Source organism: Arachis ipaensis, chromosome B04 (genome assembly GCF_000816755.2).
Source record: "Arachis ipaensis cultivar K30076 chromosome B04, Araip1.1, whole genome shotgun sequence".
In the NCBI taxonomy this organism is placed as follows: domain Eukaryota; kingdom Viridiplantae; phylum Streptophyta; class Magnoliopsida; order Fabales; family Fabaceae; genus Arachis; species Arachis ipaensis.
In genome coordinates, this window is record NC_029788.2 from 1,847,501 (window position 1) to 1,864,221 (window position 16,721).

General features: G+C 35.6%; 2 protein-coding genes and 1 long non-coding RNA gene across 5 annotated transcripts; 2 read left to right on the forward strand and 1 right to left on the reverse strand.

The window, feature by feature from the left end:
* LOC107638285 (V-type proton ATPase subunit c''2) lies at positions 2,275-5,080 on the forward strand. The gene is made up of 4 exons (XM_016341486.2): positions 2,275-2,562; positions 2,649-2,726; positions 4,311-4,481; positions 4,608-5,080. The coding sequence occupies exons 1-4, from the start codon at positions 2,447-2,449 to the stop codon at positions 4,774-4,776; spliced, it is 534 nt and encodes a 177-aa protein (XP_016196972.1). The 5' UTR covers positions 2,275-2,446; the 3' UTR covers positions 4,777-5,080.
* LOC107638284 (6-hydroxynicotinate 3-monooxygenase) lies at positions 6,027-9,553 on the reverse strand. 3 transcript variants are annotated; one of them, XM_016341485.2, is made up of 4 exons: positions 9,136-9,553; positions 8,016-8,317; positions 7,671-7,884; positions 6,027-6,918 (listed from the first exon to the last, which is right to left on the reverse strand). In XM_016341485.2, exons 1-4 carry the CDS (start codon positions 9,382-9,384, stop codon positions 6,439-6,441), a joined length of 1,245 nt encoding a protein of 414 aa, XP_016196971.1. In that variant the 5' UTR covers positions 9,385-9,553; the 3' UTR covers positions 6,027-6,438. The 3 variants fall into 3 exon arrangements, with proteins under 3 accessions (XP_016196971.1, XP_016196970.1, XP_020976040.1); XM_016341484.2 differs by having other exon boundaries at positions 7,671-7,881; positions 8,013-8,317; XM_021120381.1 differs by having other exon boundaries at positions 6,794-6,931; positions 7,671-7,881; positions 8,013-8,317.
* Positions 11,706-13,594, forward strand: LOC110270838. Its single transcript, XR_002360471.1, has 3 exons — positions 11,706-11,716; positions 11,821-11,826; positions 13,398-13,594. It is a non-coding gene; the product is annotated as an uncharacterized LOC110270838 (long non-coding RNA).

A 16,721-nucleotide genomic window follows, 5' to 3' on the forward strand; every position in this document is an offset into this window, starting at 1 on the left:
TTTTCCCACATTTATCCAATAAAATAGCATAGTTTTATAACTTCTCCTTTAATTGTGCTTAAGAGTGAAAACATGCTTTTAGGACTTAAAATAGCTAAATTTAATTCACCTTGATTCCATTAGATGCCTTGTTATGTTTGTTAAGTGATTTCAGGTTTAGGAGGCAAAGATTGGATTAAGGGAATGAAGAAAGAGCATGTAGAAATGGAGAACTCATGAAGAAATGAAGTAATCGCAAAAGCTGTCAAGTCGACCTCTTCGCACTTAATCGATCATAACTTGAGCTACAGAGGTTCAAATGACGCGGTTCCAATTGCGTTGGAAAGCTAACATCCGGGGCTTCAAATTGATATAAGATTTGCCATAGTTGCATCGTGCATAGGGGCGGGCACGTGCACTGTACGCGTACGCGCCGATGGTTGCACATGATTCACTTAATGCAATTCGTGGCCAGCAATTTTAGAAGCCTTGTGGGCCTAATCCAACTCATTTCTGATGCTATTTAACCCAAGGAATGAAGAGAGATGAGGCATCTAGTTAGTTAGTGAGTTTTTATTTTAGTTTTATCATGCTTTAGTTAGTTTTAGAGAGAGAAGCTCTCACTTCTCTCTAGGATTAGGAGTAGGTTAGATCTAGATTAGGAATTCTTAGATCTAGGTTAATTTCATGCTTTGATTCACTTTTCTTTTTGTAATTCTTCTTCTTCTACATCTCTTCTCTCTAGTTTAGCATTTAATTCTTGTAATTCTCTACTTTTATGTTGATGCACTTTTGTTTCTTCTATTTTCATTTTTATGCAATTTATGTTTTCATGTTCCTTTATTGTTCATTTGATTTGTTGTTGTTTAATTCCTTGCAATTGAGTAGTATATATTTACTTTCCTTGCAATTTTACTATGCTTTTCTTTTATGCCTTCCAAGTGTTTGATAAAATGCTTGGAAGGATGTTAGAGTAGAATTTTATGCTCTTGGCTTGGGATGGTAACTTAGGAACTCTTGAGCCATTAACTCTAGATCTCACTAATTGAATTGGTGGAGAACTAGGACTTATGGACTTGGATTGATATAGCTCATTTGACTTTCCTTTACTACTAGTTAGGGGATGACTTAGTGGGATTGATCCTTGCCAATTCTCATGTTGTGGCTAGTGATAAGGATAGAGATCCTTGACCACCAACCTTTGCCAAGACCTTTTTAGTTGTTAGTTTATTTTCATTGCCATTTACATTTCATGTCTCTTATCCCAAAAACCCCAAAATATCTCATAACCAATAACAAGACACTTTATCGCAATTCCTAAGGAGAACGACCCGAGGTTTAAATACTTCAGTTTATAATTTTAGGGGTTTGTACTTGTGACAAACAAAATTATTATTTCACCATTGGCAATCATAGATATAGCATACAGTATTTCCTCGGGCCCCTTTGGCGGAGGTTGGCGGTGGTGGCGGTTCCTCCATTCCAGCGTAGCAGTTGAGCGAAGATGGAAGAGGGAGGTCGTTTTGGTTGATGTGGATGTGGACAATTGAGCGAAGATGGAAGAGGGAGATCGTTTTGGTTGATGTGGATGGAGACAATTAACCCCCTGACCATTTAAGGTGGATGGGGATAATTAATTCTCTGACTATTTGATGTGTCCACGTCTGCAGCATTCATCCACATCAACAAGCGAACACACGCTCACCGTGATAGTTAAGCGTTTTTCGTTCATAATTACCAAAAATTCACCCATAGAAACCGTCTTGTATCACAAAAGTATAAGATAGAGATCGAAATGAATTGCTTTATTCGTCAAGAATTGCTTTGTCATTCTACAAAATAAATAGAAATCAGGTTGGTAATTTACTCTTTTTATGCCTACCCCTAATTGTAGTTGACTAGGAGTCGTCCTCCAAGTGAGAATAAATGACGGGATAGAGAGGGAGAGAGTAATATGCATCTCGGTATCTCTAGGACAAATGGTTGGTCCATTTAGCAAGATGATTTTTTTTTATGAAACGGCTTATTTCGAAAGTGAAGGAGATCTTTAATAAAAAAAAATATTCAATTTAGCTTTTGAGTTTTATTTTTTTAGGGTTAATTAGTTTCTGTATCAGTATTTTTTTTTTATTTTTTTGAGCACAGAAATTAATTAATCACATAAAAATAAAATTAAAAAATCGAATTAAGTATTTATTTATTTATATTTTGTTAAGGGCTCTGTAATTTTTTTTAAAATAATTGTGAGGACCGAATTGGATATTCACTTTTTTTAATTAAAGTGTTAAATGACACCCAAAGGAAAAAAAGTAACCTCCCTTCTAAACGACTTGTCGTTGTTCACAAAGGTGAAGAAACGCTGAGCTTCGGCCTCCTTCTGAACCTTCTTCTGTTTCCTTCTGTGTGGATAAACACCATTACACGACATACATTGAGATCCGATCACAGAACCTCTCAGTGATTCACAATGTCTACCGCTACACCCAGCTCTTGGGGTACTGCGCTCGTTAAGATCTCTCCTTACACCTTCTCCGCCATCGGCATCGCCGTCTCCATCGGTGTATCAGTTCTCGGTGCTGCTTGGTACGCCGTTTCCCTTTTCCGTTTCAGATTTTCTCAATTTATTTTCCGTAACCGTTTCTGATAATCTCCTTTTTGGATTTGCGAAGGGGGATTTACATAACTGGTAGCAGCTTGATCGGTGCTGCAATCAAGGCTCCCCGAATCACTTCCAAGAATCTCATTAGGTACAATTACTGATCTGTCCTTTTATCCACTCAAATTTCATAGTCTCATTTGTTTGGTGTTCGGATTTAGTTTTCAATTAGGGTTCTATACATTTAATTGTTGGTGTTTCTCAATTTTTATTTTTATTTTTTATTTTTATCCATTTGAGATTCTAAGAACTTATCCACTCAAATTTCATAGTCTCATTTGTTTGGTGTTCGGATTTAGTTTTCAATTAGGGTTCTATACATTTAATTGTTGGTGTTTCTCAATTTTTATTTTTATTTTTGATTTTTATCCATTTGAGATATCTAAGTACTTTTAAAGTGGCCAATGTTAGATTTTTATCCAATTGGTTATGTTGATCAGTGTTCAGTGTTCTATTAGATGTGTTATTGGGTTTTAGATAGTTAACTGTTTTATGATTGTGCTTAGTGCATTGTATTCTTAGCTTTGATAGAGAGTTAGAATTTGGAATTGATGTTGTGAAAAGGAAATGATATTGAGATTTTAGAAATTCAGCTAGTATTGTGGTGATTTCACACAAAATTAGTGTTAATTTTGATAATTGTGCTAGCTTTCAGCATCATATTCTTTATATTCTCCTGCTGACTTATGTTTATAATAAGACCTAAACTATTAAGGAAGAGTTTAATTTCTATAAACTGCCACTGCAATCCAATCTCATGTTGTCATACAAGCAAAAAATAGCTATATCTCATGTTCACTATCTTTAAAAGAAATCAATTATCCCTATGCGGCACCTCATGATTGGATGTTAAGTGTAAAACTATTCATATTCCCAGACTTACAGGGCATACAAATTAAACTCATCGATCAACCTACAACGAGTAATGCTACACTACTTGGTCAAAAAAGGGGAAAACTTTAGCCTTAATATACTAAGATTTGGGGATGGTTGTTGGATAAGTTGAAGTGGTGGCACTCATTTATACAATCATAAATAACCATGTAAACCCATTGTTGGATATGTTGTTTTCTTTCCTTTTCCTTCTTCTTCCTTTTTTTCCAAACACAAATATTCTCTAAAAAAAATTAACGCATTTATTCTATTAAATAGTATTTTTTTATAAATTATTGATACATAATAAATTAATAATTAAACTTAAAAAGCTATAGAAAAATGGCAAGACCCACTAGTGTTGAATATTGTGATTAAGATCTTTACTGCACACTTGGGATATTTAGAGTTTCTAGAATTTATGACACCTCAAACATCGTGGCTGTCAAAATTTTAGCTTGCCTTATAATTTATATCACTGTGTGGGAGTTAGATTATGATAGAGTGCACAATGTTTTCTTTCCCAGGCTTTGTATAATCCTAAACTGATAAGATTATAAGGGTTGACTACTCAAACCATTGAAGTTAAATGGTAAATTTTTAACATGTGAAATCCTGTATTTAATGAAAAATTCAGTATTGCCATTCTGAATTTCTAAATACTGATTGTTTTATATGAACGCTACGAACATTATTCCTTTTTAAATGTTACTTGCATAAAATAGGTTGGTGCAGCTGATATAGTTCTAACACGGTCATGTCTGCCACTTTAATGGTTGTTCCTGATATTTTGGTATTGCAGTGTAATCTTCTGTGAAGCTGTTGCTATTTATGGTGTTATTGTGGCCATCATTCTACAAACAAAATTAGAAAGCGTTCCTTCATCACAGATCTATGCAGCCGAGTCTCTTAGGGCTGGATATGCAATCTTTGCTTCTGGACTTATTGTTGGCTTCGCAAATCTTGTTTGTGGGTCTGTATTCATTTCTGCCAACATCTCATATATCCCCAGCAAAATTTTGTACAAATGCAGATAAACATTTTCCATCCTGCTGTTTTATAAATCATTTTCTCTTTTTCCTTTTTCTCTTCTTGGCAGATTGTGTGTAGGAATAATTGGAAGCAGTTGTGCGTTGTCTGATGCTCAAAACTCCTCTCTCTTTGTGAAGATTCTTGTGATTGAAATTTTTGGTAGTGCTCTTGGGCTATTTGGAGTTATTGTTGGAATCATTATGTCAGCTCAAGCAACATGGCCAACAAAGGTTTAATTTGCTTTCATATAAGACAGTGGGAATACAATTATGGTGGAGCACAATATTTTCTCTGTACTGCCAAGTGATTGAAGAAGTCTTATCTATTTACCTTTGTTGGTATGAATGTAAAATCCCGCGTAGTAGCGTTGCCTCCATTTTAGGTTGTACCATTTACCAATAAGTAGTTAGAATGTAATGTGTATCATCATCAAAGACATCAAGCTGTTGGTTGGATTTCAATATTTTTTGGAGGACTAATTTTGAAGTGTTTACTCATTTAATAAAAAAGATGTGAAGTTATTTGGGCATGTGTATAAAATCAAGAATCAGTTTTTTTGTTCAGTAGCAACTAGCAAGTATTTGGGTTGGTCGAGTAGGTTAACATCACCCGTTTACTTAAGTGAGGGTCTATAGTTCGAATCTTGTGCATACAGCAACTCATTATCCAGTGACAAATTCTTAAATAGAGTTCAGATTCGTAATAGGTTAGTCGTTGGTCTGTCATATTTAGAGATATAGGTCTGACTTTAACTCACAAATTAGCGTTATATGTCTTTCAGCACTACTTAAGCTTAAGCTTGATAGGTTTTTCCCATTCTTTGACCTATTCTTTGCCAATCAATTTTTGACCTGAACCTGACTGGTTAGGTGACCGATTTCGATTAAACTGGCCGATTTAATTCGACTCTCAGAACTATTTTCTAAATACTTTAAATGTTTAGATATTTTCATAAATATTACATTTAATATAGTTAAGAGTGAGACTCAAACTTGAGATCTCTAGGTAAAGATAGAGAGATTATGCTATTTGAGTTATAGCTCGTTAACTTATATTAAAAGTAATTTATAAATAAGTTATTTTGTATCTGAATTTTTATCATAGAAGTACTTGTTTTAAAGTTATTTTAATAAATAAGAGTGATAAAATAGCTTTTAAAAAAGAGAAAAATAAAATTTTTTTAATTCTTCAAAAACTTTAAATAGCCTTTCAAAAAGTTAAAAAACATATTTAAAATACGGTACCATACACCATTAAAAGCACCTAAAGAGGTGTTTTTCAAAGTTAGCTTGTGTTTTTTTTTTTTTTTTTACCAAAGATAGGAGACTCGAACCCGCAACCTCTTAATTGAGTCTAGCATACTGCAGACCAATTAACTACATTACAAATATGGCCTACTAAGAATAAAGCTTAGCCCCACCTGTTTATACCGCTACTTCTAACCAATTTTTGGGTAGATGTATTCTAATTTACCGAAATTTTCTTATGAGATGTCAAATGAAATATCTTGATCCAATTTTTTATTATTTTTTTAAATAACGGAAATAAAGTTTGAAAGCCCATGTGCTTCAAATAGATGGTTATCATAACCAACTTGGGTTGGTCGAGTGGTCAGCTCACTCGTCCGCTTAAGCAAGTGTCGGGAGTTCGAATCCCGCCTTGTGCATGCAGCAACCCATTGGCCAGCGGCAGACCCTTAAATGGAGCTCCGATCCGTGACGGATTAGTCCTTGTCCTGTCGGGTTGGGGTATACCATAGGCAACCCAAAAAAAAAAAAAAAAGATGGTTATCATGATATATGTATACAAATCAACATATTCTTGCAAGAATACTTCCTACATCACTGGAAATCAATTGGTGGATGCAAAATGTAAATGAAGCAATTGGCATAGGCACATCAGTGGAAAAAAGGTGTGTTCCTCTGCAGAAGCTCTTGGCATTCATCTGGTGTTGCTGATTTGGGGTTAAAAGGGTCCCTTTGAGGAAGAACCAAACCTTGCTTTATGCGACCAAGCCACCTTGCATGCAACACCTGCTTGGAGGTCACTGGCAATCTGATGGACTGATACTCTTCTAAAGCTGATTCTAACTTCTCCACTCCCCACTTCTCCAAACATTTTCCTAACACTGATGCATCCAATATTGACATGTTTGTGCTTCTAAGGCAATGAGGAGTTGTGGGGTGAGCTGCATCTCCTACTAACACCACATTCTCCCAAAAAATCTTCTTCAAGGGATCACTATCATATATAAAATTTAAGAAGGGTTCCTTTGTTGCTCTCATGACCTTTACCAGCTCTGGAATCCACACTTTTTCAGCTTCTTGGTACATTTTCTCAATCATCTCGCTACTTACTTTCATCGTCACAGAGGTTCCCTGAAAAGTTGTTCTATTGGATGAAGTGCTTGTTTGGACGCGATTAAATCGATAAAAAAATTCAATAAAAATTATTTTTAGTGTGTTTGACAAATTTTTAACAATAAAAGTAAGAGCACTAAAAAATAAAAAACATATTTTTTGAGAAGATATAATTTACATTTTTTTTAAAAGATCTTTTTTAAAAAAAAAAAAAAAAGATGTTTTTCACATAATAAATGAACAAAAAAATATTTTTATCTTATTTTATCCAAACATAATTAATAGATAAAAAGATCTTTACATGGCTGAAAATAGCGTCCAAACAAACCCGAACCTTTTAATGGAAAAATTTGGATCAGATCCAACAGGATCTCCACATTTAAAATCTGGACATGAAAGTTTCCTATCTTCTTGCTTGAGTAGTTATGCCAAAAATAAAAAATAGGGGGTTTCTGCTTTTGAATTCTATAAAATGTCTTCAAATTTCGAGATACAGTGAACACTCGCTGATCCAATTTCCTCCTTATATACCAAGTTGGTAACATATTTGATTGTAAAATGACTGAAAATTTGTATTTTAGGCAAGGCAGAAAAAATAGAGATTTTACGTGAAATCGAAAAACTAAATTAAGTATGTAAATCGTAAAATCGTCGGATCTAGTACAAAATTTGTAAAATCGACTAACTCATTTAAAATCATAATATCGAAAGATTTTAAGAGTTAAATCGAGATTCTAGGTAATATGATTTCAGGAAATGAAGAATATTACCTTAACTTGTGGCTCTGGCTGATTCACATACCAAATCCAATTGAGCTTTTTGTTTAGAAGCTCGTAGAACACAGCATGTGTTCCTGAGCCCAAGTCAAAGTACAAGCATTTTCCAAGGTCAGGGTATGCCTTGCGGATGCCTGTTATTGTATCTGAATCCTCAATTTTCGAAAAATCAAGAACCCCTCTCCAAGCACAATATCCTGAATACCTGCACATCATAGCCTTAGAGGAACTCATGCAAACACACAAGAACAGCAAAAAGCAATGTAGATCTCTATAATATCCTATGATAATCTATGAAAGTAAAAAATTTGTGTCATCTTATTTGAAGATACAAACCGCAGTTTAAAATCAGGGAGATATTTCTGCCGAACGGAAGAGAGGCATCCATCAGCTGCAACAAGCAAATCCCCTACTATATTGATGACCTCTCCGGTTTTCAGAACCTTGACTTTTGTTGTTATGGAACCTTTGAAGTCCACAACATGGAAAGAGAGGAAGAGGTGGCCCCATAAAAATACACTCGGCGGCAGCGCATTGTATAGAAGGCCATGAAGATCAGCCCAATGCGCTGCTCGGAAGTTGAAACACTCATCTCTTGTCAATGTCTTCCTGATCTTCTTCTCACTATCAGTTGCTTGGTTCTGCTCACAACCAAAAAAAAATAAGGGGAAATAAAACATGAGCAATGGCCAACAAATATTATCATTTTTAGTTAGCACTTAATCAGCAATAATTTAGACCTATATTTACAGATATTTTACACATAAGAAGTATATAATTTACATGGATTTGGATCCTCTAAATGTTGAATTTGTACTTTAGGGAGGAAAGTGTGATCTTCTACTCTTGAATCGTTTCTCTCTCATATTTATTTTGGAAAAGTCTAGAGGGCCATCAGCTTTTTCAAATTTTGGCCGGCATGTAAGCAGTAAAAAAAAAGTGAGTCATTGGATGAAATCTCATACCAATCTCACACCATTAAAATCATCATTGATGGCTATTTGATGGCTACAAATACTAAAAGTCGCTGCCCCCTAACACTCCTCATTTATTTTTGGTCCCACCTATAAAATGAATAGTGAGAGATCATACTTTTCTCTTTAAAGTGAAATTTAAAATTTAGAGGATCCAGTTTTACGCACATAAATCAAGATATTTTGCACCCATGAATCAATATAATTTGCACTCATATTTTTTTCGAAATTCGCACACATGAATTAGTAAAATGACAATTTCGCGTTTGTGCTGTCAAATGATGGTCAAAAATACTAAAAATTACTGGTATCCAAATCATTTTTCCCCTTCTTTTTCTTTGAATTATCCATTTTTCAGATAAATAATTAAATACTAGCTAGTAGCTCAACCGGTTCCTAGTGAAACAAAGTAACAAGCATGGAGTAATATATGAAGTTTGAAATTCAGTGCATCCTGAATCATCATCAAGTTGAGTAGTAGAAACCTGATCAATGGTTAGTGGGAGAGTGGTGTTATGTAGGAATTGAGGAAGTGGAAGCCAAGATTGAATGATTTGGTGAGAGAGAGGGTCAAGTCCAAGACCAGCACCAGTGGGGCTTCCAGTTGGAGGTGCAGTGGTTTTCTCAATCAGGACGACATCCCAACCAGCAGAGATAAGAGCATGTGCAGTTGATATTCCAGCTATGCTCCCCCCGACTATCACTGCCTTTGCCTTCTCTTTACCAACCATCATTTTCTTTCTACTTTCGGAGAAGGAAGAACGTGCAGAAGCTTTCCAAGTATTACTTGTTCGGTTCTACCCGATTGATCATCTTTGGGGTATTGCACTTTTTTCGGTGGATCATCTTCTTCTGAAATGAGAAAGATGACAAAATGGTAAAATAAAAGTTAATCAGAACACGTTTTTTTATAAAAATTATAAAATTAATAATAATTAATCTTTTATTTTATTAGTTTATCAACTTTTTTCTCTTAAAAATTTAAATTCTTTTTTTATCATGGATATTATAATATTGATTGGTCTATACTTGTTGGCAAACGGGGATATTTACCCGATTAAATGTATGGCCACAGAAACGTAATTCTAAAAATCGGACTGGATTGATAGGCCAAACTAGTTTAACTGCGAATCAGAAATCGCTATTTCAAAAATTGTTTCAAAATTACTGAACTAGTCGGCTGGACTGAATCGGATCCGGTCAATTTTCTATACAACATTTTGAAATCTTATCTTATGTGATCCAATTTTATTAAGTATATTAGCTATTATTTGATTAATATCTTTATGCTTAATTTTGCATATCGCTTATCTCTAGTTTTATATATTCTTTTATATCCTTTACACTCAACACATTCTATTCTATCATTACTATGATCGAGTTTATTGAAAAGGTTCCAACTATCAAAAGTTAAAGACTTAAAAGGGCTGTTTCGAAAGCTTTAAAAGTTTTTTTTTATTTTTGATTTAAAAAAAATTAATAATTTTTTAAATACAAAATAATTTATTTATAAGTTATTATTAATAAAAGTCCTTATATTTTAAATTTTTTTAAAAGAATTTATTTAAAAAATTTACCCAAATTGAATCTTAGTTTTTTTCTTACAAGACTCTTTAATTTAATACTCAAATTCAGTGATGTCTAGAACAACATTTCTACTAATTTTATGATTGTATTTAAGTACTTACTCAGAAAACATCGAATTTTGTGGCAAGATGTTGTACAATATTATTTAAAATCACAAACTCTGTATTGGTAATAGAACTTTGAGATAGAGATTGTTGCAGCCTACTATATAATCTTGGTAGCTCATGTTTTACAATCATAATCTGAGGATTATGAAAAAAAATTAGCCTAATATTTTTAATGAGTAGGACACTTCCCTTGCATATTAGTGGCATGAGAAAAAGTTTTTTTAGTAGTAGGAAAATTTTCTGGTGCTGAACATAGATTCTTCCGCATATGCTGATGAAACATGTCACGCCAGAATGCGCTGTTCATGAGTGAGCTGCTGCCCGGTAACTAGAGCATGTACTTGGAGTGTTCTGAGTGAGATTTCACACTTCAAAAGAGATGTGACGTACATTTGGTTAAAACATTTCATTAAGTAATACTAATCAATTTATGTTAACAAAGTAATTGTAATGTTTATTTATAGCAATATGGACTTGAACACCAATATAAATAATTGGGCCATGAAAAGGAGGTTGGACTAGGTAAAATTTTTTGCATGAAGGAAAGATATGAATGAAATTATTAAAAAAACTTGTTAAGAAGACTAGGCCTAGGCCTGAACATGGAAAAAATAACTGCATACAAAAAATAAGGTCTATATAGTAAGAAGTTAAGTTGAGTTTGTTAACCGATGCAGCTGGGACATTACGCCCCAGGGTAGTGAATACGTTTTGTATGAGGAATAGAGGAGAAATTAGGCGGCTGTTAGAGTACTTCCTTAATGTCTAAAAATTTAAAACTCCATGAGATGTAAATTTAAAACAGAAATTTGAATAAAATTTTATTTTTAGTCTTTTTATTTACTTATTTAAAATAACGTAATTGTCTTATATTATGCACTGTTGTTTCTTGTTTTTCTTTCTTACTCAGTCAACCAGTCACTATATATCACCTGATCTCTATGCAATGTTAATGGTAGGAATCGGTTCGACCGAAAAATTGGTGAAGTAGATTCCTAATCGATGCGGTTCAATTTTTCATCCGGTTAAAGATAATATCCAGTCGAAATTGAAAATCGTTCAAAATTAGTAAAAACCGGTTCAAGCGAACTGTTGAAGATATAATTCTAAAATTCATTAATTTGTGGTTTAAACGTAGGACTTTTTTGTGCTTAAATACTCTCGTTGCCACTAAACTATATCGTTCCTTATTATTTTAAATGCTAATGTTTAATTATATAGTAAAAACGCATAATAATTCTTTTTAAATAGTATTTTAATTTTATACTCACTTATATTTAACTGGTGGCTAGCATTGATTATGACATATTAAAAGTTTGATCGTTACAAAATATGTAGTGCTGACTAAATTGTGTTCGGACTAAGTGAATAAGTGGATAAATATGATGTGTGAGAGTGAAAAAAAGGTTCAACAACATGTGATAGAGGAGTGAGTGCTAGTGATGAGAGCTTAACAAATAGATGAAAAGATGTGAGATGAAAGTTAAGAGGTGTCTATCTTTTTTTTCTCCCGCTTTGGCATCATAAAAAGGAGGGATGTCCCTATTTATCCCTTCATAAATTCTCTGAGAGTCCCAAGAATCTCTATCATTGTGGCTTGATACTGTTTGAGGGCAATCAGATTTTGTTGATTGGCCATCAAGGTTTTAATTTTTGGCGGTGGTTGCATTGAGTTAAGAGGTTGAGGAGATGCTGATCTCAAAGGTATGAGGAAGTGTCTTAAGATGACTTGTTTCAGATGAGGGATCATTTATAGGATATGGCTCTAAAGGCTTGTCCTGAAATTAGATTGGTTCAAAAGGAGGAAAACAAGAGCAGAAAATGATTTAGACTCTTTCTTCTAAAGTATACTAAGGATAAAAAATATCTAAAATTATTTTAGATATAGGCTCAAATAAAAGAAAAAAAAAAGTAAGAATGTGAACAAACATATATAAAGAATTGTGAGAAGGGGATAAAATCCAATTATTGACTAGAAAATGCATATATTTACTTGAATTTGAATAAAATTTTTTATTTTTTTAATTTCAATTGGTTTTGTATTTTTTTTTTAATTGTGATAATTGATAATTTAAATAAATTTTACCTTTGATTTGAATATAATTGCTTTGATATTCAATTTGTGCATGTGACAAGTTTTGTTTAAAGTTGTGTGTTGAAATACAAGACATTATTTAAGAAAAAAAAGACAACACAACAAATTATAGTGATTAAATTAGAACAAACTTAGAATCGTTGAAAATAAGAGCTCAAGTTTTGTAATTTTTATGTTGAATACTTTTTTCACTTTTAAACGATTTTAGGTGTAACTCCCAATTAAAAATTAGTGTAAAAAATATATCAGATATTGTCAATTCTAATTTTTTGCACTAATTTAATCATAACTTAAGTTATAGAAATCCAAATAATACAATTTTAACGACATTAAAAAACTAACATCTAAAACTTTAAAATAATATAATTTAGTAGGTTGGGAATCTTGGAACCGACTGAGAATATCTGCGTGTTGTGTAAAAAGGCGGTTGAAAATGTTCATCACCTGTTAGTTGTTTGTGAGTTCTCTTGGCAGGTTTGGTGTATATGGACCGCGGAATTTGGTCACGTGTGGACAGCCCTTGGCACCATGAAAGATCACTTTTAGAGTTGGAAATCCACTCCTATGAAAAAGGAGGTACGCAAGTACTGGTTGGTCGGGTTCTTTTCAGTTATATGGAATATTTGGCTACAAAGGAATGGTGTGATCTTCCAGAACAAAACAGTAGGAGTTGCGGAGTGTGCGACACAATCGATGCTTTCTACTACGGAATGGTGTGGAACTAGCTCATGTTGTTGATGGCTATGCCGGAGATAACATAAGAGCTGGGTAGTTGCGCATTTTTACCTTTTTATCTTTCTATGTGGTTTGTCCGAACACTAGGGAGGCCGAGCTTAAGCGCTTCCGAGTGAGTCACCACCAAGGAGGAAGAGCTTTACGTCGGCCGAAGTCAAACACCGCGGCGGGAATACCTGCACAAGATACTCCGACGCTCAAGTCAGTAATGGTTCTCAGTGAGTGAGTTAAGAGTAAAGAGTAGAAGAATGAGAGTGATAGAACCTGAGACCTAGCCGAGCATATTAGCTAGGTTTTATAGGAGTTGGTTTCTACCCGTTAGTGGATAAGTCCTAGTTTGTAGGTTGGTTATGATCTTCTGTTTTGTTGAGCACGTTTCCTATTTCTTCGAATGGGCGAGGCCGAGCTTATCTGCTCACGTACCGAGTATTCTGGGTGGCTGATGCGGGACTGAGCTTTATGATGCACGTGTCTATTTATTCGGACAGGTGAGGCCGAGCTTACCTGCTCTTGTTTCGAGTTTGTTTGATGTGACGCCAGCCTCAGATATTTGCGTGCCGAGTATTCCGGGCGACCGAGGATGTGGGTGACGTATCATAGCCCCCAAGCTTGCCTTGGTTTGGACAAGACTAAGGCGAGCTTTGTACACTTCGGATGGCAAAATCCTCGGTCGCTTTATTTATTATGTGTGCCCCTTACAGCCCCCGAGCTTGTCTTAGTTTTGGCGCCTTGGTGTTTTGAAATGGTCTGTAGCATTAATTGCCTGCGTTGTTCTTCGTGCGTTAATGAATGATTGATTTGATTGCATTGTGAGTTTCGAGGAGCCCCTGACCGTTTGATTTGGTGAGGATTGATCGTGGGTTTCTGATGGTGTAGATCAAAGGAAAACGTTTCATATGTAACTGCCTTCCCACTATGTAATAAACGTGCTTCCTTTCCTTAGTATTTTTCTTAGTATTTTTCTTTTTTGTATTGGGTGCCTCTGCGTTTTTGGAGAAATGAGCAAGAAAGGTGAGTGTTGATTTGTTTTCTCGCTGCTTCTCTCTTCTTCTCTTGATTTCGATTCTTTGCTCCCTGTTCGTATGGAAAGTAGAATGCCTAATGAGGGTGAGGGGGGTTTGTATGGATGGGTTGATTCTAGGGTTAAGGGGTATGTGTCTCAGTTTAGTGATCAGGAGTCTGTTGATATGTTGGGTTCGAACGTTTGGGTTAGGAGGGGTAGTGGTATAAGAATAGAGATACTTCCCTGTGGTGTTGATGATCGGATTTTCCATTCCCGTGATGACTGGGCTTATTTCTATATGTATAGCTGTCTTTTTACTGAACTGGGAGTTAGAGTCCCTTTTACTGAATTTGAGTGTGGTGTGCTTTATTGGTTGAATTGCGCTCCGAGTCAACTTCACCCAAACTCTTGGGGGTTCGTTAGGGCATTTGAGGTGTTAATGGAATTCCTTGAGCAGCCGCCCTCTCTTCGATTGTTTTTCTCTTTGTTTCAAGCTAAAGGGGTTAGTCGAGGTCTCTGGGTTAATCTTAGTAGTTACCCCCGTCGTGCTATCTTCGGTCTCTACAAGTCCTCTTTTAAGGATTTTAAAACCATGTATGTTAAAGTGAGGAGTGTACCCGAGGAGTTTCCTTTTTATCTAAATGAGTTTCTTGTCGAGAAGTTCCCTCTATCATGGTGTTCCGAACCTGTGCAAGCTTTAGATGTGGATGATAGGTCAGTTGATGATCAACTTTTGATGGAGTTTCTGTTTGAGAAGTTGGGCCCAAAGGGGTTACTATTTGTGTCCGAATTGTTAAAGTGGGATTCTGATAGAGAGGCGGTTCTGAGATATCTAGGTAAATTAGTTGTTTTTGCTTAGTTGTTTGTTTTGTCTTTGTTTGTTCTTATTCTATTGGCCTTTCGGTGCAGGTGAAAAGGTGTCTACGATTACCACTGCTGGCTTGAAGTCATTCTTCAATCAGCGGAAGAAAACTGAGAAGGAGAGTTCGGCTACCAATGCTGACAAAGGTCCTGTGATTCAGCCCGAGGTTGCTCTTAAGTCTAAATGGAAGAGAGGTCTTGCAAAAGAGAAGATTGCTGAGGCTTTCCTGAAGGAAGGGGAGTCTTCTATGGAGCTTCAGCGAGTGGAGTCTGCCTATGAGTCTCAAAAAAGACTGCATGGCTACTCGGAAGATGTTCATTGTCGTTCTTTGTGGGGAAAACTGTATCCTTTCTCTGTCATGGCTGATGAGCTTTGTTGCTTCCCGAACGATATGAAGATGATTGAGGATGTCGGCCATGTGGGAGTGAGCCGCTTTATGCAGGTGAGGGTTGTATTTTGCCTTAGTGTGCGCTTGTTATATTATATTGATGTTCTTTGTTTTTGTTTTAGGTGATTGGTGCACGTATTGTGGCTGTTGGTCGTGCTCAAGAGCTAGTTTTTGAGAGAGAAAATAAATCTGCTCTGGATGTTGCCGAGCTGTCCTTGGCTTTGGAGAAAAAGGAGAAGACTATTATGGAATTGTCCTCCTCGTTACAGTTGAAAGAATCCGAGCTTGCTGAGGAAAAACGTCTTCACCTTTCTTCTGTAGAGGAGGTGAAGACCGTTAAGGCCGAGAATGATCGCTTGGGGTCAAGAGTGAAGGAGTTGCAGACTGAGGTCTACGAGTCATATGCACAAGGCTTCGAGTGCGCTGTTTCACAAGTGCGGGTGTTGTTTCCTGGGTCGGATGCGGACATGCTTGATGCGACTAAAGTAGTTGTGAATGGGCAGCTTGTGGATGATGAGGCTGCTGCTTCAGATAGTAGTGGGGAGTCTAGTATCGGTGATAAGGCAGATTAGGCTGTTAATTTATGCTTTCTTTTGTAAGCTCTGTGCATGGTGTATTGGTTTCTGGACTTGTGACTGTTTTGTTTGAACAATCTCTAGTTTTATCGTTAGTAGTGGTATTTTGGCCTCCGAGCGGCTCGGTTTGGTAATGACTGTTTTAGCTTTATGAAATATGATATTTCTACAAAGTGATGAGAATCGTGATTGCAATTATGTGTGTGTTTGCGTTAGTGACAGTTGCAACTGTTTCTTGATTGTTGGTAAAGAGAGCAGTAGCTCTAATATAAGGGTTGTGGTAGAGTGATCCCTTGAGACTTGTTTAAATAGTTTGACGTTTGTTGTATTTTTTCCGAGTATTATGCTCGGTATGCGCATTTAGAATTCCGAGTATGAAGCTCGGATTAGTTTGTTCATTGGGAAAAACTTTGACTTGTTTTTGTGGTGGAGGTTTTCCGAGGAATAAGCTTGGCTCATGATGTTAGGGTTCCGAGGATTATGCTCGGATAATTTGAAGTGTTTTCTAACTGAAATGTATGCTAACTGTCAAAATGAGAACTGTTTTGGTTGCACATTAAGTTGTATGGGTACAATGATTTGTTGCGTCCGGCCTCATTAAAACCCTTTCCGAGTAAAACCCTTGCGTTTTGGGAAAAAACCTTCGGAGGGAAAAAGAGTACCATCATTCGCTATTATACAGGCTATGTCATGACTTATATTCCTTTAGAGAGGAGACG